Genomic DNA, 21,424 nt, shown 5'->3' with positions numbered 1-21,424 from the left:
CTAAGCAGTATTTCAGATGGAAGGCAAATGTAGGTAATCCCTCCCGAAATAGAGGCAGCTCAAAGCAATTGCCCTCCTGTCCCACAGGGAGCATCCCAACAGAAGACTGAGCTCCCCAACAGGTCTTGCGTGACTGCAATCCCTCCCCAGGAAGCCCAAAGAGAAATAGGATGCTCTTGAAAGATCCTAGCCCTCAGCACTTGAATGGTTTCAGAGCAAAAATCTGGACGAGAACAGCAGCCCCATTTGAGGCTCAGCAAAGCACAGCCTGGGAAAACCAAAGCCAGGAGATGAACTCGCAGCTTTTACAGAAGGCCTCTGCACAGCAGAAGCATCCTCACTTCCAACACCCTGGATTTTTCCCCTCCATCTCCAGCACTGCCTCCCATCTCCCCGTGCTCTCCTCTCGCCCAGGCACCTTTCCCACCCATTCCGTGACCTCCCAACGCCTCTGTCTTTCTCTGTGTTTGTGTGGCAGATGGTACCTCGGAAACATCGTCCCAGACGCGTCACCTGCATCTCCTGCTCTTCTTCCTCTGCTGTCACATGACTGCTCCAGCTGCCTGAGGCACTTTTGGACCTCCAAAGCCCTTTCAGCCTGCCTCCCTTCTGCTGTTAAATCCTGCTCCTGCAAGAGAAGTGACAGCCACTTGCTCTCCCCTCTCTGGCATCTTACCTGCATCTTCCTGAGCTGGTGGGAACTGTCGCCATCAGCCCCGGCTGCACTCCACTCCAAGTCTTCTCCTGGCACGGGCGCAGCTCTGGGTGTGCTTGGTGCGTACCGTGCTTCCTGAAGGAGAACAGCAACAATCAAAGCGACTCCTGGGCAGTGTCCTGCTGGGAGAGCCGATCTGAAGGCAAGTTTGCTGCAGGTCCTGAGGCCGGCTGGTCCAGGGCTGCTCCCTGTCCCCCAGCTCGGCCACAGGTCCCACGTCTGGCTCCTTCCATTCCAACAGGATTTTGGAAAGCCCGCTCCCAGCTGTGAGCGCCAGCCCACGGGCACGGGGCACAAACAGCCCCCTCCCCCGAGGGCCCCAGCCCCCAACTGGCCTCTGTCCCCAAACCGCTAAAACTTCCAAACAGGCTCTCCCTCCAACTACCTGCCGTTTTAAGAAAACAAACTGTATGCTCCCAGACTCAGTAGGCTGACTAAGACTCTCAGAGGGTGATTTGGGAAAGGATAATGGAAGGACGGGCCTGGGGGAGACCTGGAGACCTCATCAGCCCTGGGCCCTGCCGTGGCCCAGCTCACCAGCCCTGGGCCCGAGCGCTCAGCCCCAGGGACAACCCCAGCACCAGGGTCAGAGCAGCTCCTGCTGCTGCCCCAAGGGTCGCCAGCCCTGAGCCAGAGTGCAGGTATCTGAGCTGGGATGAGGTGGAGGAGACTGGAAAACGATTCGTGGGGAGGAGGCGATGGAAGAAGGTGCAGTGTATGTGGCACCTGGGATTAAGTGGCACCCTCTGTTTCCTATCTGGGTCAGTACTGTACTTGCAGATGTGTTGTGCCACAAGCGGGGGTCGGTACCCTGTGTGCAGTAAGCCAATCTTACACGCAGCGCCGAGAAATTTGCTTCTTTCATGTCTGCGCAGAGATGGGTGCTGGGGGGTAACTCCACAAAGGAACCCCCAACCAAGGAACCCCCAAATCCAGGACGCCCAAACACGGGAGCCCCAAAATCTGGGACCCCCCCCCAAGCCTGCAACTCCCCCAACCCAGCATCCCCAAACACTGGGGACCCCCAAACCCCAGGCACTCCCCTAGGATTGAGACCCCCAAACCTGGGCCCCCCAGACCCCTGGAGCCCCCAAATCCCAGAGCCCCCAAACCCTGGGGATCCCTCAACCCTGGAAACCCCCAAATCTGGGACCCTCAAACCCTGGGGACCCCAAACCTGGGACCCCCTGTGAGGGACTGAAAAAGTTAATGTCTCAAACATTGTGGTGGGGCAAGTTCTGCTTAAGGACATAACAAGGAACTCTGCCTAGCAAGGAACCACAGGTGAAAAGCAGCCCATCAGCACCCCATCAGCAACAGGAGAGGGAGGGGAGGGCATGCTAGAGGGTGCACAGCTCCCTGTTCTGATATGCTGCTCTTGAAGTGCTGAGCAGGGCAGCTCACCATGCATGGCAAAAGATCACATCTGCAGGCAAGGGGAAGTCACTCCCCAAACAACCCCCAAGCCCATGGACCTATTTCCCAAAGGCTACCTAATTAGTGTAAGGAGTTGGAGTGCCCACCCAAAGGAGGGGCAAGGATGATAAAAGGACACACAAACTGAAGCCCCAGGTGTGCAAGCCCACTGCAACGGGACCTCTCAGCTGACTGGACCCCTCGGCTGACTGAACCAATGCTGGACCCAGGACTGGTGAAATCATCTTCTCCCTCCCCTCCCTCCTGCCCCCTCTCCTTTTCCATGATGCCTACATCTCATCCCTTTAGGCATAAACAGTTGACCAAGTCTGGGACTAAGAGCAGACCCAGCCGCCCCGAGGCTCCTCTCTGAGAAGGAGCCTAGAAAGCAAGGGGGTCTGCTCTGAACCTCGTGACTCAACGGGAGGGCTCTCCTCATTGTCTTCCCTGAACTGATTCCCAAATAAGCAAGGCCTGTAGTGTATCTTTGGTGATGTATGGTTATCATGTTAGACAGTTTGCCAACCTAGTTTCATGCCAATTTTTGTTGTGCGCATACGAATTCTTGTGGTGAGCATGCCAGTTCTTGTTGTGAGCGAAGAGAAGTTGAGTTTTGTGAGTTAAAGGATCCCTGGTGTTGTTTCACCTTAATCCTGACCTGGGAATCGGCAAACCTGAGTCATTGTCCTGAGAAGTTGGGACGTGACACCCCCCAAACCCCGGGAACCCCTCCCCTTTAGCGGGGGAAAGACAGGGAGCAGCAGGAGCCGGCTGACCGTACGTAGGTGGTGAGGAGCAAGAACAACAGAGAGGGCTAGGGTTGTAGAGGCCTCTGGTTTTAATGTGACCTCAAATCAGAAGCGTCTTCCATCAGGAGCCTGCACCAGGGCCTTCGAGAGAGCTGTAGCCATCACTGATGGAGCCACCACAGTAGCCGCCAACAGAAATGACAAGACAGCGTACCATTCCGTGCCTCAGACAGAAAGAAAGGCCCGACTACAAAGGTCATAATAACGGAGCTGTTTAATGAGGTAACTTCATTGCCACCCTTCTGTTGTAAGTCTATCTGTGGCAGGAGTCTGCTGCCCGGTAGGAGTCCGCTGCCCTGTCCGTGTTGGCCTTCATGCGCGCTGCCAGGCGGGAGAACGTCCGTCCACTGGAAGTGCCCTCCAGGCTGAAGAGGTGCTCCAGTAAGGAAAGACAGCAGCTCTGCCGCAGCAGCCAGGCTAGCCTCTTCCTCCTGCCACACGAGAGAAACTGCTTGGCCCAGAGGCTCTAGCTGTGCAGTGCTAAATGGGACAGGGCCGGTGGAAAGCAGGGCGCAAGGAGGGAGGGAGTGTGGGGCTCTGCCGTCCCCTGGTCTACCCGCACGTGGCTCCTTACTGCCTCGGTCCTGCTAAGGCCTATGTGTCAGGTTCAGGGTGGCCTCAAGCCTAGGCAGGTTGGGCCGGGATGCCTGGAACCAGGTGGGAAATGGCTCTTCCTCCCCTGGCTTCTCAGTTCTGCTTCTTACCGGGCCTCCTGCGGAAGGGAGGATGCTCTTCTGGCAACATAAGAGGCACACGGCAACTTTTCCACCTGAGACTTGACAAAGGCTCCAATGGAGGTCCGGGGGAATTGTCTTCCGAGCAGGCTCAAAGCCTCCCTGAGCATTTTCTTTGCCAGCTTCATGCGCCCCATATGCCAGCAGACCTGCAGAGGAAAAGGGAAACATCCTGATATGGACTAGCTGCCCAGGAGACTGCAGGAATCTCCAAGTGGCTGGAGATGCCAGGGATATCCCCTGCAACCGCGGAAGGCATCCAGCTCCGTCCCCCGGGAGATCCCTCCAGACCTGCCCGTCTCTTACCTCCCCTTTGAGGCTGAAGAAGGTGGCCTCTTCAAAGCAGGCTATCACATTTGCCTTCTTCTCTAGTGAGTTCCTCAGGACCTCCGCTTCGTTCAGCTTCATGAGGGCCTTTGCGCAAGCACACAGAGAGCAGGTGAGCGTGGGTGCAGAGCCCATGGCCAGCCTTGTCCTCCCTCATCATTGCCTCTGGCATACGTCTTAAGAGGGCCTGTTTCTCCCCCTGGTGACGCCCGCCCAAACACAGTCACACTGTCTCAGAGCACAGACAGGCACCAGTGATCCTTCAGACTGCCTCCCTGCTAATGCCCCTCGTGCTAAGAGCACAGTGCCTTGTGTCTCTTGCCGCAGAAGGGGCAAACCAGAGGAAAAAGTCAGGGTCTGACCCCAGCATTTCCCTTCCAAGGTCCCGCAAAGGCATGCCCTAGTGCAACGGCCAGGCAGGCAGGCCTCTGTGCACAGTGGGTGCTGGCAAGCAGGGCAACTCACCATGTAGCTGTTGGACACATGCAGGTAGGCAGCCGCAGACTCCAGAAGGTAGTAGAAGGCTCTGGCAGCATCGCCCATCGCCATGTAGTGGCGAGCCAAAGGCACGAGCACCGATTCCACGATGGCTTTGCATTCACATGAGCAGGTACCGCTGTGCTTCCTGTCGGTCTTGCTGGGCAGCTCAGCTGTCTGTTCACTCTTTGCCAGAAACCGTCCTGCCACACTAGTCAGAGGACGGTTCCCAGGAGAAGAAGAGAGCAAAGAATACACAGGCATCACCTGTACTGCTCTTTCTCCCCACAGAGACGGCATCAAAAGCCCTTTGTTCAAAGCAGAGCACGAGGCCATGGGCATGTGTGACCCGTACAGGTGCTTGGCAGGTAGGGAGAAAGAGACAAGCTGGGCTTTCTGTCACCTCTTCCCACAGGCAAACCACCCGAGTCCCCGGGGCAGGTTTTCCCCTGCAGATTTTGCAGTGCTACTCTGTAGGAACTGGAAAGCAAAGGCTGCTCCAGTGTAGTGTGATGATCGCTCTGAGCCCACAGGCTTCCTCAAGCACTCCCTCATCTCCACGGCCATCTCCTCCCACCTCCCACCCCACAGAAAGCCTCTTCCCTAAGCTGCAGTCACAACCGGCAGCCAAATGGCGGCGCTTCCTTTGTCTGCTCTGGACACCCTGAGCTCACTGCCTTCCAAAATCATCAAAACCGTGTCTGCTCACCCAAAATCCTCCTCCAGGAAAGCCTGCTGCTGCTGCAGAGCACCTGCAGCATCAGGAAAGAAAACAGGGGGTTAGATACCTCCTCACACACCCCAGGGGAAGAACTACTCTCCCTCTCTCAGCGGGCTGGGGATCGCAAGGGTCCTTGCAAGGGTCCCGACACACTGCAGAAAGTCTGCAGTGGCCATCCTCACCTCCTGGGCTCGTCCCTAGCAGATGTCCTCCCACCCCATCCCCAGCACAGCCCCCCTGGGGTCCTGGAGGGCCCAGGCTGTGAAGCATGGTGCACAGCATACCCTCAGGGGTGTGAGTCCTATCCCTCTTCAGCTGTTCTCCTGCCAGCACCAAGGCCTCCCAGCTGTGAGGGTCGCCCTGCTCAGCAGGGCCCTGACTGCTCCCTCCCTCCTGGGTGCTGGTGACAGCAAAGCGGTGGAAGGCAACAAAGTCCCCTCGGCTGCAGCTCTCGCATTTGTGCGCGTGCCGCTCCAGGAAGGCGGCGCACTTGCGGTGCAAGGCAACCCGCTGTCTCTCGGGCCACAGCTCGTAGGCAGCCTCCCGCAGCAGTGGGACACAGAAGACCAGCACGCCAGACTGCCGCTCCGTGGTCTTCTTGCTTGGAGAGGGTCTCTCCACACCTGCAGGGCAAAGGGCCTTTGCATCAGCCTGAGCTGGGGCCAGGGCTCAGGGCCGTCCCAGCCGGGGCATGAAAGTCATGCCTTGGTGAGCATCCTTAGCAGCAAACCAGCGCTGCTGCTCACCGAGCCTTGCAGGACGAGGCAAAAGGGCCCGCCTTGCCTTGCTGATGCCAGCACAGCCTTGGGGACACAGTGCTCAGCTGTGCTCCAGACAGGAGCTGGGGATGTTGCCGCCAGCCGAAGCAAGCCCCGGCCAGTGCTTTCTCTCCGCTCCTGGCAAGGCAGTCCCCAGCCTCCTGAGCTTCCCCTGCTGCACCACAGGGGAATCAAAGCTGAATAAAAGCCTCTCAAAGGCCCTGGGGCACTTTGGAGGGCATCTTTGATCCGGATGCCGCAGGCAGCTGGGAGAGGATATCGGTGATGGCACATGCCCTCCCGTGCCTGCGCTACAAGCAGCACTTGAAGGCAGAGGAGCAGAGGCACTCGGGACAGCTGGTGGGAGCTTCCCTCCAGCGCAAAGCTAGCGTTCTTTGAGATTGACTTGTAAGATCTTTGAACAAGCCATCCCGAACCGCCATGCCTGCCTGAGCTCCACCCAGCCATTACTGGGGCAGAGGGGGGAAGTGCACCATGCCCTGGCGAGCCCCACCAGGACACAGCTGGGAGCTCCCTTGGCCTCTTCACTGCTACCACTTACCACTCTCTGCCTGCCGAGAGCTGCCTGGCCCCTTGGTAGGATCTCGGACCTCTTCTGGCACCTCTGTGGTCTTCAGCCACTTAAGGATGTTGTCGCTCACCAGCATGTCCAACAAGCAATTCATCTTGTGCCTGATGCCATCAGGAAGGATGTGTGACAGCAGCTGGGTGGTAAACACTGGCCCGATGACAGCTGCAAACTTCAAAACCGTCTGCTTCAGTGGCTTTATCTGGTCCAGCTGGGCCAGCGCAATCTCTGTCAAAAAGAAGCAACACCTCTTTCTCTCTTGCCTGTTCCCCATGCTGAGGCTGGAGAGGCTGGAAAGTCTCAACACATGAAATGGGGTAGACTTTGGCCTCTTCTCCTCGGCACTGCACCTGCTGGGCAACGGCAGCCCAGGGCAGGCGTCTTCAAAATGGCTCCGCACCTGTTGGAATCGCAGGCCACAAGGCCTGGGGAAGAGCGAGATGCTCAAACAAACACTCGCCCACCTGGGGTGAGGAGGGCAGGATCCAGCAGGTACATGCATCCGTGATGCACCCTACCAGATCTGGAGTAGGGTTTTGCCCAACAGCGCACACAGAAAACAGAGAACCTTCCCTACCGCAGAGGTGGACTCAGAGCTCCCCACAACAGCTCTCTTAACTTGGCCAGACAATACTACGCCTTTCGTTTGGTTTTCTTTTTTTGGGGGCGGGGCAGACGGGACAAAACAACATCATAGCAGGAATGCTTTAGCATGACGTTTCTTCAAGGTTCATACAAACGGCTATGGCTAGAGAGGAGGGACAGTCGTTGACAGCTCCCCCATCCAGCTCACCTGGCTATGGGGGGATTTCCGTGCCAATCCACAGAAAAAACCAATGGATTTGGTTTGGATTAAGTGCCTTGAGAGCGACGTTAGCTGGGGAGCTTAAGAAGAGAATAGCGAGGGCAAAGCTGCGATCGCAGCTGAGTCAGCGGCAAGTCAAAGACTTTTCCCAGCAAAGGATTTGTTTCTGTGAGAAAAGGGAGCCATCCTAGTGTTGCACCAATAGCCTTTTCTCTCCTACCTGCTGCTGGAAAGCAGCCAGCAGGCTCACAGCTGGTCCGCACCCAGGAGGGGAAAATGGCTGCCTGCAACCCCAGGCCTGTTTCTGCTTGCACTGGAGCCACCTTCCCAGCAGAGCCCCCAAGCTGAGCGGGTGACTCTGCAGCACACAAATGCCCAGCCTCCCTCTAGCCCATGCCCCGCGAAGGGGCCCCAGCACAGCCGTGAGCCAGCAGAGCGGCTCTCGGTCCCTCACCTTTCAAGGTGGTGGGCAGCACCGTGTTCTCCGGGTTCACGTCTGGTCTGATGATGCAGACCGTGCCATCGTTCCCCGCACTGGAGCTCGAGGTTGCTGTGAGGGGTGAAGCCTCAACTGCAGAAGCTGGGTGGAGCAAGAGAACACGAATAAGGCAATTTGCAAAGTAACTTGCGGCTTGCAAACGTTTCAAAATTCGCCTGAGATGGGACAAGTCCCACTTCACACGGTCCAGTGCAAGCGCACAGACCTGCACGCGCTGAACGTGGTCATTAAGCACAGCAAAACAGTTCCCACTGCAAGCATTTCTTTGCATAGCCCTCCCAGAACAGACAGGTGTTCTGCCTTCAGACCACCTTTCCCAAACAGCCCCTCAGTCAAAGCTTCTGGCGTGCCTAGGGGGCAACTGAACACCCCGCGACAGAAAGCGGCAGCATTGCTGCCTTCGACAGGGCTACCTCCACAGCCAGGGAAATTGCCAGTGATCATGCAAAATGCAGCATCAGCCCTGGCTGTTCCCAAGGCCACAGCACTCTGGCTGGCATGGCGCTCTCGGTGGCATTGCCGCCGTTTTCTTCCGTTACCAGCACCCTTGTGGGGATTTATGGTTTTGAATTCAAGTTTCCCAAGCCCGTCCCTCAGCCTCAAGCTGGGGTTTGTTCTCAAGTGAGCTGGCGTTGGGCCAGGGTAAATTATGTGCCCATTAGAATGCCTAAGAAACATCAGAAACACATGTGCTCTGGAACCATTTCCCCTGCGTTTTAGCCCCCCAACCCCCGCCCCAAGAATTTAGGCCCCTCCAAGCCACCACAACTCGCTAGCCCCTGCTTTGGCTGTCCCAACAGCAAGGCACGCAGGAGCCCACACCTCCGCCGGACCACGTTCTGCACTGCTGCAAGATCTGACTCTGCCCAGATCCATGGGGGAACGATGGGGCAAGACTGTGCTGCGGAGAATGCGCCACAGCAACTCGCTAGTCAGCAGCAAAGGTGCTTACTGATCAGGCTCTCCCAGTTGTCCTCTGCTTTTTCAGCCCGCCTCCGGGTGCGGAACAAGAGCATCTTGTTGCAAAGAAGGCAGCCCAGCAGCTCCTTGCAGTAATACGGGATCCCCGAGCTTCTTTGGATCAGGAACCTGGACAGGAGCAGACACGGCAGTGACCACCACAAGAGGAGTAAAGTGAAACACGGTTCAGGTGGGCGGCGAGTCACTTGGGCAATACAGGGTAGCCAGCATCTTTGTCACAGCTGCACCTCGCCTTTGAATGGGACAGTCCTCTGCTGCCTTGGGCTTTTGGGCCCCCCTGAACCTCCAGCCTTCGCTCAAGTCCACGGGAAAAGAATTGCGGCCAACGGCCAAAGCACAGAGCAGCGAGCCCTGCCTTTCCTCTCCTCAGGAGCCTAGATCCTCTCTGGCAGCAGGGCAGGCCTCTGTCCCAGGGAATCTCCCCCACAGCCTGGCCACCTAGACCAAGGCCTTTTCACAGCCCAGCCACACTTGGGCTCGGGACTCTTCCTCCCTTCCTCTCTGTGCAGCCGCGAAGGGCTGACACTTCCCACGCTCTGTGTCTCGGCAGTGGCCCACTCTCAGCTCACGCCTGCCAGGACAAGGCATAACAAGCAACCCACCTCCTAGAGTACTCGCTAGAGTCGGTGATGCTTCTAGTGGCCCTGCGCTCCCTTTCCGGGGGCGCTGATTCCCGTCCGTGGTCTGCATAGGGTCAAGCCCTCAGGAAGAGCTCCCCTGCCTCGAACTTACCTCGCTAGATCCCTGGAGATGCTGTCCACTCCAAGGTTCTGGCAGACCTCCTGCACCACAGCTGCAGGTTTCAGCTCATCCAGATGAAGATAGGTGATTTTCTGGGACGTTGTGTTGTCTGCTGCAGCTTTGCAAAAGCCCTCTGTTCTCGCGTAGCCCGGCGCCAAGCTCATGACCATGAAGTAGGAGACATTTCGGAGCACGGGTGACATGATACTCCAGGAGGCAGGGTCGATGAAATGGGCATTGTCGATGACAAAAATGCCAAATTCTCCTCCAATGGTCTGAAAAAAAGCAGGATGTTCCGAGGGCAATCCAGTGGAATCCCAAGTGTCTTGCAGGGGAGGAGACTGAGCCTCTGTCTCTTGAGAGGATGCTCTGAAGTCTCTCCCCAGCCGCTTCCCTGCTCAGAAGCTTACTGACTCTTAATTTCTTTGAGATTTTAAGGTCACACCTAACACCACCTGACCTGCAGAAGGAGGCAGCTTGGGCAAGGGAATGCAGAGGCCATTGCTCCTTGTCCAGGGTACACTTGACGGGAGGAAAGTTATGGGGTGTGTTTGTGGGGCTGCGGGGAGGAGGGGGGAGGTGGGGGTGGGGGGTTTCTCAGGCCCTGAAGCGCGATGGCCCGGGCGTGTGGTCCTCCCATCCACTCACACTGCTGTGGTGCAGAGCCTGCAGCCAGCGGGCTTGTTTTCCTTCTCTGACCCAGGAGGAAGGAAGGCAAGAAGGCAGGAAGGCAGGAAGGCAGGAAGGCTCACCTTCTCCAGCACTTTTGCCCAAGTCGAGTGCAACTCCTTTTTTCTTTCAATTCCACGCATCTTGCGAACCTTGTCCGAAACGGGAAACTGGCCAGAAAAGCAGAGTCAGGCAGAAGCATCGCTCCGGGGCGAGGCACATGAACCCACCAAGCAAGACTGCAGAGCAAACTGCCTCTGCTGGCCTCAGCACCTTACCTCTCCCCAGCACAGGTGCAAGGAGCCACAGTGGGGGCTGCACCTGGAGCCCAAAGCAGAGGCCCTCTGCTGAGGGTCACTGGCAGAGCTGGGGCTTGGGGGTGGGCTGAAGAGCTGGTTCTCTGCCTGTAGGAAGCTTGGGCTGGCTGGAGCAGACCACTCGCCCAGCACCAGCCTCTCTCCAATGCCACTTCCAAGGTGCTGAACAAGACACCAGGCACCGCCAGATGCAGCGCAGGACATGAACTCACCCCAGAAAGGGAGCCCCCCAGGGCCCAGGAATGGGAAACCTGTGCTACCACCCCCACGCTTCCCACCCCCGAGGTAAGGCACTCCCAGCAGCGCGCCCACACAACATCAGACCCAGAAAAGCTCATGAGAAGGCCTTCTCCAGGGCCAGAGAGGCCTCTTGCTCTCACCTCGACAAGGAAAATGTCATTGAGGAGACAAAAGCTGCTCTCTTCAATTGTCCCTCGGAGCTTTGTCTGCAGCGTGCACTGCCTGGCACCGCACGGTTCGCTGTCCTGGAGGCCCAGGGCCCTGGCCATCAGCGTACGGATGGCACAGAAGGACTGCCTCACGTTGACCTCTAGCAGTTCCATGGCAACTACCCTGCCGTGCAAAAGCAAAGGGGACTGAGATCCCCAACAGCCCAAGCCTTCTAAGACAAAAGGGGTGCAGATGCCCTTGGGGGGGGGCTCTTCAGCCACTCGTCTCAAAGTGCTTCCCAGAGGAGGCCAAGTTTTTCACTCCTCATACAAGAAAGGGCACAGAGGGGCAGTTGCTGCCAAGCCACTGGGAGAGCCGGCTCCAGACTCTTGTGTCTCCACAGCGCCGGCCCAGGTCTTGCTACGTTCCCCCTGCAGAGGAACTCAGGGGGCTAAGGGGCAAGGATGGAGCAAGTGGTGGGTTTGCCTTTGGGCTCCAGACCTTAGCAGCCTGACTCCCAGACCACAGGAAGGCTTTTCTGCCCCAGTGCTCCTTCTGGGAAACAGGCAGACGGCAAGCAGGGCTTCCGAGACAGGCCAGCCTGCTGTCTGTTGCGTCTGGAGTCAGATGAAAAGCATTGGGCTTGGGCTCTTTCCTTCTACCTGTGCCTGGCCCAGAGGTGAAGGAGGAAAGGCCATGGCTCAAGAAGCCACCTCCAACTCCCCAGAGATGTAGAGGCGGGAGCAGAGCATGCAGGTGCTCCTAGGGAGCGTCTCCAGGAGGCCTTCTCGGGAGGCTGCAGTCCAAGGGCCAGGCGCACCGGCAGAGGGGACGGAATGTTCTATGGCTGCCAGGTGATGGGCAGGGGCAGCATCCCAAAGCTAGAGGTCAAAAACCTGCACCTGTGCCCAGCAGCCTGGCCTAAATAGGCCAGTTCGGTAAGTAAGTGGCTCTTTCCGGAGCCCATCGTGCCCTCAAATGCCAGGATGTGCCTTTGTCCTGAGTCCTCATAGGCTTTCAAGCAGCTGCCAAAGAGGTCAATCTCCTTCTCCCGACCTGCGAAGACAAACAAGAAAAACAGCTGCTGGGTGTGCTGAAAAGCAGAGAGATGCCACTTTGGCTGGCGCCCTCCACCGCAGTTCCCTGTCCCGCCACCGCTTCCACCAGCCCGCCTACAGCCAGGCCTCCTTCCTGCCCACTCATCCCAGCTTTTTTACCTCTGCCTTCCTCAGAGCGGCAGCGGGCCCGCCTGCCCCACAGTGCAGCTTCCATGCCTTCTTCCCCGTCCCGCCACCCTCTGCCCTCCCACAGACACAGAGGTTCAGCCAGCCCCACGCAACTCCCCGCAGTGATCCAGCACAAGACTGGAAGAGATGATGCGAGTCGCTGCAGCATCTCCTCGCTGTAGCATGAGCCACAGGGCACTTCCTGGGAGCTGAGGCAGCATCTTCAGGGTCTTTTGGCTGGGCTAGAGTGAATTTTCTTCAGTGATAGCTCCTACGGTGCTATGGTTTGGATTTGTGACCAGACATGGGTGTTGATAACACAACGATGTTTTGGTTATCGCTGAAGAGCGCTTGCACAGCATCAAGGCCTTTACCATTTCTGACGCCGCCCCGCCAGCGAGCAGGCTGGGGGCACACAAGAAGCTGGGAGGGGGCACAGCCACGACAGCTGTCCCCAACTACCCAAAGGCCTACTCCGTACCATATGATGCGGTGCTTGGCAAGATGAGCTGGGGGAAAGAGGGAGGAAGGGGGGACGTTTGGAGTTACGGCGTTTGTCTTCCCAAGTCACCGTTACGCATGATGCAGCCCCGCTTTCCTGGAAATGGCTAGACACCTGCCTGCCCATGGGAAGCAGGGAACGAATGCCTGATTTGGCCTTGCATGCTTGCGCAGCTTTTGCTCTACCTATTAAGCTGTGCGTATCTCAGCCCAGCACTGTTCTCACTTTTACCCTTCCGATTCTCTTCCCCATCCCGCTGGGGGGAGCAAGTGGCTCTGTGGGGCTGAGCTGCCTCCCGGGGTTAACCTGTAACAGGGCCCAAAACCTCCAGCAAGACACCGAGGGATTAAAGGCACCCCGTGGGTCCCGACATTGCCATGTCTACGCCCAGATGCTGCCAAGAAAGGATCTCTGAGGAGTACAAGGGGGAGAACCCACCACCGGAACTCTCCGTCAGACTGGCAGAAGGCAATCGCTTTCCTGATCCCAAAGACCGGGATCAGTTTAGCCCCCAGGCGTGAGCAGCTCCGTAGCTGAAAGGTACCTTCGCACCAGGTCTGGAGCACGGCAAGGCAGCACCAGGCGCCTCACCCTGCTTTCCACCCCACAGAGATCAACCAAGTAGGGGCTGAGAGAGGCCGCACTTCCTTAGGGCCTCTGCAGCAACACCATCCCTGGCAAAAGCTTCTCCCGTCCCAGCGTGGCAGGCACTAAAAGTTACCAAGGGGAAGAAACTGGGCTTCAGAAGAGCAAGGCATTCTCCACCTACCCAGTAAGGGGGCGTACTCTGACCTCTTCTTGGCAAGACCCATGCCAAATATGCTAGAAGCAGGGGAAAAGAAAACACAAGTCAATTAGCTGGCGAGAAGCCAGGGGACACAGAGAAGCAGCCTGGCATGGAGGGGCAGGATGTGCTCCTCGTGCACCTGCTTGTCTTTCGAGCAGCATGTTTTCCCCTGTGTGCACCCCCACCCAAAGTTCAAGCTGCACGCTAGGACAGCTTCAAGCATAAAGAAGCCCAACGGCCACGGCAGGACAGGAGTACATATCAAGAGTCCACCACCAGAGGCCAAACCAAGAGACACTGGAGACATGTGAAAGGAGCCAGGGTGTGCTGTTGGCTAGCACACGCTGGCCAAGAGAATCAAGTGTCTCGGAAAGGAGGACTGGTGTCACTGAACGGGTTGGGATGCCAAGCACCTAGCACCTTTGGCCTAACTCCTCCTGTAGTTTCCAAGAGATGGCAATGTTAACATTCAAACCCTCATCCAAAGAGAAGGTCAAATCCTGGCCCAGAGGAAAAGCTGAGGTTTCAGCAGGAAGACATGAGGAAGGGTGTCCCCATGGGCCACATTTCCCCATGGGAACCAGGCTGGCCCAAAGCTTCCTGCTCGGAAGCGCCTTGTCCCAAAAACCTCCTTGCGTCAGCATTACCAGGGCATGTGGTGGAGCAAGCACAGCTGAAAGCCATTTGAACAGAGCCTGCAAGGCCAGGTTGTGTCTGCCAAGACAGACAAACCTTCCCCATCCCTGTGGCTTCACTCCCGCTCTCTTAGCAGCAGGAGACAGCAGGGGAGAGAGGCAAAAAGCCTCCCGCACCAGGGCTTCTGACCGTCTCAGCCACACTGAGGGAGGGGAGACCAGCTTGGTCTCTCTCTGCCCAATTCCTCTTTGCTGGCCAAGGCTGCACCCTTGATGCCACAATCCCCTCGTCCAGCCCTCTCGGAGGTCACTCACCTCTTCTTGGTGATCCCCACATATTGATAGACAGTGCCAGGATGACCGACGCCTTTCATCTTTCTCTCCGGCAGCTCCTTGAAGTAGTAAGGGGGCAGCCGAGAGGAGGCATAGGTCACTGCATCACAGGACACCAGCCCAGGGTAGCGCACCATCATCCGGGCTGCCAAATTCACCTTCTGGCCAATAACTGCCAGAGAGAGAGAGAGCGTGCGAGAGCGTGCGTTGACGTACCTGTGCGATCAGCCCCGTGGCGCCCTTCCAGGCCAATGGCTGCCTCACCTCCAGCACAGGCCAACCCCACAGCGGGATCAGCAGAACCCAGGGGAACAAACGGCCACAGAGCCCATTCTCCTGCCACGGGCCAGGACCCGCACTGCCCGGGCCGCTCCTGACCGGCTGCTGGGAAAGCCCTCTCCCAGCCCGCCTTCCTCTTCCAGAGTGCTATGCTTAAGCAGGCCCACACCAGCCTCCCATGCCTCAGACACATGCCTCCTACCTGTGTATTCATGCCTCAGAGGGTGGCCGGTGACTCCGCAGAACACCATCCCACTGGTAACTGCAACAGACACTGCCCTGGCACACAGGGAAACAGTGCAGCTTCAGCAGCGCCCCAGGCGCAGTCCTGCCCGCCCAGATTCATCCCTTCCCGCATCTCCCCTCGGCGCTAGCCTGGGCCACCTGCCATCCTGTCCTGCCAGCGCGGGTCCTGGGGACGTCGAGAGCTCAGGGGCGCAACGTACCCACGTTGCAAGGGACAAAGGACAGGGGTAGAGCGCATGTGGGATGTTTTGGACACTTCCCCTGAGGCCACATTCCCTGAGCTGCAACCTGCAGAAGGCCACAGCCCTCTCATGAGCAAAGAGGGAGGGAAGAAGGCACCCACGGTGTCACTGCCTGCGATGGCAGCAACCTGAGATCAGGTGGCTGGACCCCATCCCTGCTCAGGGGCCAGTCGCCCAGAAGGGCCTGCCTCTGGCACCAAGGAGCCTCTTGCCCTTGCAAGGGCTCGTTCCAGCACGGTGGCTAGCAGGGTGTGCTTGGCGGGACTCCGCCTGGCTGCCGAGGGCTAAGTCCGGGGCTTGCCTGCCACCTCTCAGGGCACTGCCTCCTTCCTGCCAGGGACAAGGCAGAGCAAGCTAGAAGACACGTCTCTTTCTGGGAAGCCCCCTTGCGCCATCCCAGGCAGCATGCACCCCCAACACACACTCACTCTATTTCCATCAGCATCGTGGAGCAGGAAGTGAAGATCTGAATAGCACTCTGCAAGGCGTGAATGCTCTCGTAGGGCAGCTTTTCTCCACCGAGGCCAAACACACAGAGGAACATGCAGCCCTGCCAAGGACGGATGCAGCACATCTTGCTACAATGCCTAAGAGGGAGCCTCTCCCTCTTGCTCACCGCCCACCCCCTCAGCGTGGGGGGAAGCGATTGCTCCCACACACTCACTTTATCAAACAGGACGATTTTGTTGATTTCGCCTTTGTGAGGACAGAGGATTTCTAGCATCATCCTGCTGGCATCGTGGATGATGGTGCGGATGTCCACCGTGCTGATTCTGGCAGTCAGCCGCAGTTGGACGAAGAGGCTGGTGACTGGCCGTAGCTCAGAGAAGAGGTCCAGCGGCACTCTGTCATCAAGCTGGAAGACAAGAGCACGATGGCTTCACCAGCCTGCTCTCCCGGGGGCTTACTCCCCACACCAGATACCGAGGGAGAGCAGGCATACTGGCAATAGCAGGTACTCCCCGAGGAAGGGCTAAATCCTCCTCTCAGTGCAAATGGCGGGCAGGCTGCCCAGCCTGTGGCAGGCAGATACCGAATCGTTAACGCAAATGACAAAGGAGAGAAAGGTGCTCCGGTACCACCCCATCCTGGGACGGGTATGGACATGAGGGGCGACCCGCAGGGATGCTCTGGGGACTTCAGTGCAACCTCCCCTTTATCCCACCGCCACGACCGCAGCACATCCAGAACCATACCCACAGAAAAGACAGACAGACACAAGTCTGCCTCCCACCACCCGTATCTCTCCGAGGACAACACACGCAATGGTGCAGCACCAGTGCCCCCTGGCTCAGTTTCCCCGCGTTGTCTTCTCAGGGTGCGTTTTCTTCTCTTTGGCTGTTCTCACGAGAACTCCATCTCTGCAACGCACCACTTCCTCTGCCCTCCAAAAAGGCAGCCCCCAGCAGTGGTGGCCTGGACGTACCTTCCCGAGAGCAGCTCCTGATATGTACTTGCTAAGCACGTCGTACGCATTAGCGCCACCGGGCAGGAGAAGAGCAGGTCTCATGGCACCTGAGGAGAGAAAAAGCAGGTGGTTGCTGGGAGGACAGGACTACGAGGTGTTGGAAAGCAGGGGCTGGCACGGGAAACGGGGGAGAAAGAGTCTTCTGCGTTTGCTCATGTTGCCACCTCCAGATGCTCACGGCAGTGCTGTCCCCTGGAGGGAGAAGACAGCAGCAGCCACTGCCCCAGCTGATGCACGCGAGGGCCAAAAGCATGAGTGCTAACCGAAAGGAGGAAGAGGGCGGAGGTGGTTCCTCTCTGGCCCCTGAAGCAGCCAGGCCCCACCTTTCCAGGCAAGCCGCGAACAAGGTGAAGTTGGCACTCACCTTCCCCTTCCAAGCGGTGGCTCCTTGGGTGTTGTACAAGCTTGCGTAAAGCCTCTTGGCATTCTGACCAAGACATCGGATCCATGCCTGTAACCTGGAGACACACGGCGTGAAGGCGCTGCCACTGGCCTCCCCAGGAGTCCCAGGGGACAAAGCCTGCTCTCCACCGTCACTGCCCAGAAAAGGGGAGAACAAGCCCACCTGCCTGGATGGGACAGCAGTGCTTCCTCAGAAGCACCGGCGCTGGGCAGGCATCCCCCAGCTGTCAACAACAGCGCCATGACCCACAGAGGACACTGCTGGTGGGGCCAAAGCCCTCCCGGTGCCTCCCGACCCCTCAAACCAAGCAAGCCCAGCCCACTGTTACCCCTGAGAGGGAAGGACAAGAGCTTCAGCTGCCCACCCACTTCCACAGCTCCAACTCTCTCCACATCCAGCTCCTCAGCCTTCTGACACCTCCCTCCTTCATGTCCAGGTCTGGGTCCTCAAAATGGCTCTACAGGCCATGCCACCCACCTACCTTCACAGCTCTTTTGCCTGCAAGGCGCCTGGTCCTGAGCCGGTGCTGCTCACAGAGCTCCCAGGAGGTGGCCGAGAGGATTACTTCACCTGCATGCGCAAGCTCTTCGGCCTCACAAACTGCATCCAGGGCCTCGCCATAGATCAAGAAGTACTGCCGCCTCCTGCTTCCGACTACCAGGAGGTCCATGGGCCCTGCAGAGATCCCTGGTGAGAGAGACAGGGAGAAGCAGCACTCACACAGGGAAGATTTTGAGCTCTACAGCCCCCAGCATCTCAGCTGTTCAGAACCTAATCTGAAGCCCAGTGGGGAGACTGGTGTTATGGAAGGAAAGGGCATCCTCCATCCTACTCAGGGGCATACTGACACAGGTCCCTGAAACGGGTGTCTAGAAATAGACAGTGTCTTGAGAGTGCCGGGTGTCTTAGCCAGCAGCCTGCCCAGAAGCCCAGCAGCCTGCCCAGAAGCCCAGCAGCCTGCCCAGAAGCCCAGCAGCCTGCCCAGAAGCCCAGCAGCCTGCCCAGAAGCCCAGCAAACCAGGCGGGCTTGATCACTGCCTGCTCTACTAACGTGCAGGCAGGTTGTAGCTGTCTGCTTGACAACACACACGACAGCCTGCCAAAGCCCTTCCCAGAGCCATGTGCAAAGCAGCTCCCCTTTGCTCTTTGTGAGAGGCAGGGGAGAATCCAGCAGGGCAAAGGATGCAAAGCTGCCCCCACCTGAAAAAATGGGAAGATAACTACCTCCCACAGACATTTGTGCTAAATCAGATATTCGAGGACCCTAATACTTGATCTGACGCCCGCTTTGCCTTTAAGCTTCCTCTGCATCTGCAAATGCGCGCAAACCCAGCAGGCCTGGTCTCCCATCCCCGCCCAGACCACAGCTGGCCCCTTAAATGCTCGCAGGAGATGCTTTCCTTTGGCACTCGCCCCAGGACGGATCCCCCCCATTCCCTGCCAGCGAGAAGCAGCCCGTGCCACAGCGCCCGTACCTATCTTCAGCTGGATCTTCTGACCCACGTGCGTGTCACGATTCCCATACTTCCTCTGGATCTGCCGGCTACATTGCAGCACCAGGCTGATGGTCTTCGCCAGCTCCTGGGGTGGTGCTCTCCACAGCACCAGCACAGCATCCCCTGGGGAAAGTGAGGGAAAGGGAAAGGCTCTGCTGAGACCTGACTCTCCCCGACCTGCGCTCAGTGGCAGGGACAGCAGAAACCGGCCGACGCGCTGAGGAAGATGGGCCTGTGGGAGGGCACCGTCCTGCAGGGCCAAACCCTGGGCACCGGCACACCTCTCCTCTCCCGGGCCAGCCACAGCGGCCGACAGCCGGCAGCGCTGGCACCCCCTGCCCCGAGCGCTCCTCTGCAGCTGCAGCACACCAGGGCCGCCTCCTCCCCTCGCAGCCTGGCAGCCCGAGCTCCGCCATCACCAGGGCCTCCCTGCCCCTCACCACCACCCCGACACACACCTTTGGCTGTGCTTTCTAGGGGGTCTCCTCCTCTCAGTGCTTCCTTGCCCCCCCACCCCCAGCCCAGGGGCCTACCAGCAGGGGCAGAATGAGGGAGGCCACAGCCCTTGCCAAAGCCAAACCGGAGGCAGGCAGGCCCAGGGAGAAAGAGAAGCCTGGAGAAAGGGCACTGCACGGGGGGGGGGCGTGAGTGGCCAGGAAGCTGGCTCAAGGTGCTGCACAGAGCCTCTTGAGAAGGAGAGCACAGCAAATGGCTGCCACAACAGCTAAATGCTGCAGGTCAGCACACGTGGGCATCGTCGTCCTAAGTACATACCAGCAAACTTCAAGATGTCTCCTCCAAAAGTCAGCACCTCTGCAGACAGAGAGAAGGAAAGGAAGAGTCATGTGGACACCTTCTTCCAGAAGCCACAGAGCAAGCCCCTCTGCCCCGAGAGGAGCACCCACGTGAGGGTGCACCGTGGGGCACAGCCCAGGAAAGCACCACTCTGGCCTGCCTCCCGGGCTCACAGGGGCCACAGCCCTGCTATGTGCACAGCAGGCACGGAGGCAGGCCTGCGAGCTGCCACCAGATCTCAGAAAGGTGGAGGCTGGAAGGGACCTCTGGGGTCCATCTGGTCCAACCCTGCTGCTCAAGCAGGGCTGCACAGAGCCAGCTGCCCAGGACGGTGGCTAGATCATTTTTTAATAGCTCCAAGGAGGGAGACTCCACAAGCTGCCTGGGCAACCTGGGCCAGCGCTCAGTCACCCTCACAGTCAAAAAGCCTTTCTTGACGTACAGAGGGAACGTCCTGTGTTTCAGTACGTGCCTGGGGCGTGGCCTCTGCTCCTGACACTGGGCAGCACTGCAAAGAGCCTGGCTCTGTCCTCGTTGCACCCTCCCTTCAGGTTTTAGACACATTACTAAGATCACCCCCCAAGCCAGTCCCAGCTCTCTCAGCCTTTCCTCATCGGAGAGATGCTCCAGACCCTTCATCATCTTTGAGGACTCTCTTGCTTTGCTCTACAGGGGCTGCCAAAGAGGTGGCCACAATGTGCTCACGGTCAGCTTAGAAGGGTCAAGAAGTCCCCTGTGAAAAGGGGCCCGTGAGGGTGTCACAGACACACACAGACACACATATATCAGCGCCAGCATCCTCAGGTCACTCGTGCCCTGGCACTTGCTGGATGCCCCCAGCCTGCTCTGGGCACTAATGCATCACTGAGCCAGGTGTTCACGCCAGAAGCACAGAGGAAGCTGCTGAGAAAGCGGGTGCCTCCTCAGCCACAGGGGGGAGCAGAAAGCACCTGCGCCCGCCTTGACTCACCAGGAGACCCTGGCTGCTCTTGCTGTTCCTGCAGGCCACAGAAAGCCCCAGCCCTTGCAAGGAGGCAGGACCAGGCTGCCCAGCATGTCTACCTCCACCCTCCACGAGCAGCCTCACGGCCCGATGCCAGACAGTCCCGCAGCACGGCTCTTACCCTCCAAAATGTCACACAGGTAGGAATTGAGGGTTTGCGCCAGCTCATCAGTGCCTCTGTCTGGGCCAGCCCTCTGGATGAATTTCTCTGTCAAAGCAGTGAAACCTGTAACAGGGACACCCAGAAGTCAGGAAATGCCCACGTGGGACAAAGGACCTGGCAGCCAGTTCCATGCTGCCCGGCCCGAGAACCTGTAGGTCACACCTTCCCACGCGCTGGCTCAGTGCTGGTGGTGGCAGTGGTTCACCGCCCAACATAACCCGTCCCCCTCTCTTTGGGCATCCCAGCAGAAGACCTCAGCAGTGACAAGGTGGCCACTCTGTCTGAGGAGCCCGGGCAGGGCTCCAAAGGGCCTAGCGTGTCCCAAAAAGGCTCGTGTCCGTGGCTGCTCCTCCCTGCTCACCCCACCTGAAATATCCGCAAAGAGCAGCACTCCTTGGACAGCCTGAACGGGACCGATAATCTTGAGGTAGTCCTCAGCAATGAGACTGGGGAGAAAAGCTGCTGCTTTCTCCAGCTGTGAGTGGTAACGGTTCCTCTCCCAGGCAGAAGCCATCATCAGCGCCCTGTGGCACACGGGAGAAGATGGCCGTGCCCAGCTGGGAGGACGAGGACCTCACCACACAGTGCGAGTTGCACAGTGAGCCCGGGGCCTCTGTGCGGGACTGGCCCTCTGCCCTCATGGTGGTGGTCACAATCACCTGGCAGTGACCTCCTCCGTAGGTCATCGCTTACCCATCGTCTGTCCTCAAGCAGCACAATCAGCTAACAGTGACATCCTCTGTATGTCATCGCCTGCTGAGCAGCTGCCGCCGTGACCCAGTCTCCCTCCTGGATGCTGAGCCAATGACTCGGAGGCAGCCAGCGCCACCCCACTTCTTGGAGGACAGTGCCGAAGGGAGGCTCGTGCAGCGACCCGACGCTGAATTTGCAGCTACCT

At 58.3% G+C, this 21,424-nt stretch overlaps 1 protein-coding gene across 1 annotated transcript; it reads right to left on the bottom strand.

Moving 5' to 3' along the window:
• Positions 1-3,193: 3,193 nt before the first annotated feature.
• On the bottom strand, positions 3,194-21,212 carry LOC142025821 (adenylate cyclase type 10-like). The gene is made up of 25 exons (XM_075018500.1): positions 21,100-21,212; positions 20,893-21,050; positions 20,485-20,589; positions 19,340-19,378; positions 18,545-18,688; positions 17,551-17,756; positions 17,031-17,124; positions 16,625-16,713; positions 15,863-16,054; positions 15,627-15,748; positions 14,913-14,989; positions 14,414-14,603; positions 13,446-13,498; positions 11,851-12,004; positions 10,939-11,131; positions 10,325-10,411; positions 9,564-9,847; positions 8,803-8,939; positions 7,806-7,922; positions 6,520-6,774; positions 5,484-5,822; positions 4,467-4,681; positions 3,981-4,088; positions 3,645-3,823; positions 3,194-3,371 (listed from the first exon to the last, which is right to left on the bottom strand). The coding sequence occupies exons 1-25, from the start codon at positions 21,210-21,212 to the stop codon at positions 3,194-3,196; spliced, it is 3,828 nt and encodes a 1,275-aa protein (XP_074874601.1).
• Between the last annotated feature and the right edge of the window lie 212 nt (positions 21,213-21,424).

Source organism: Buteo buteo, chromosome 30 (genome assembly GCF_964188355.1).
Source record: "Buteo buteo chromosome 30, bButBut1.hap1.1, whole genome shotgun sequence".
In the NCBI taxonomy this organism is placed as follows: Eukaryota; Metazoa; Chordata; class Aves; order Accipitriformes; family Accipitridae; genus Buteo; species Buteo buteo.
The sequence above is the reverse complement of the archived record's forward strand: the minus strand, read 5'-3'. Positions and strand labels throughout refer to the sequence as shown.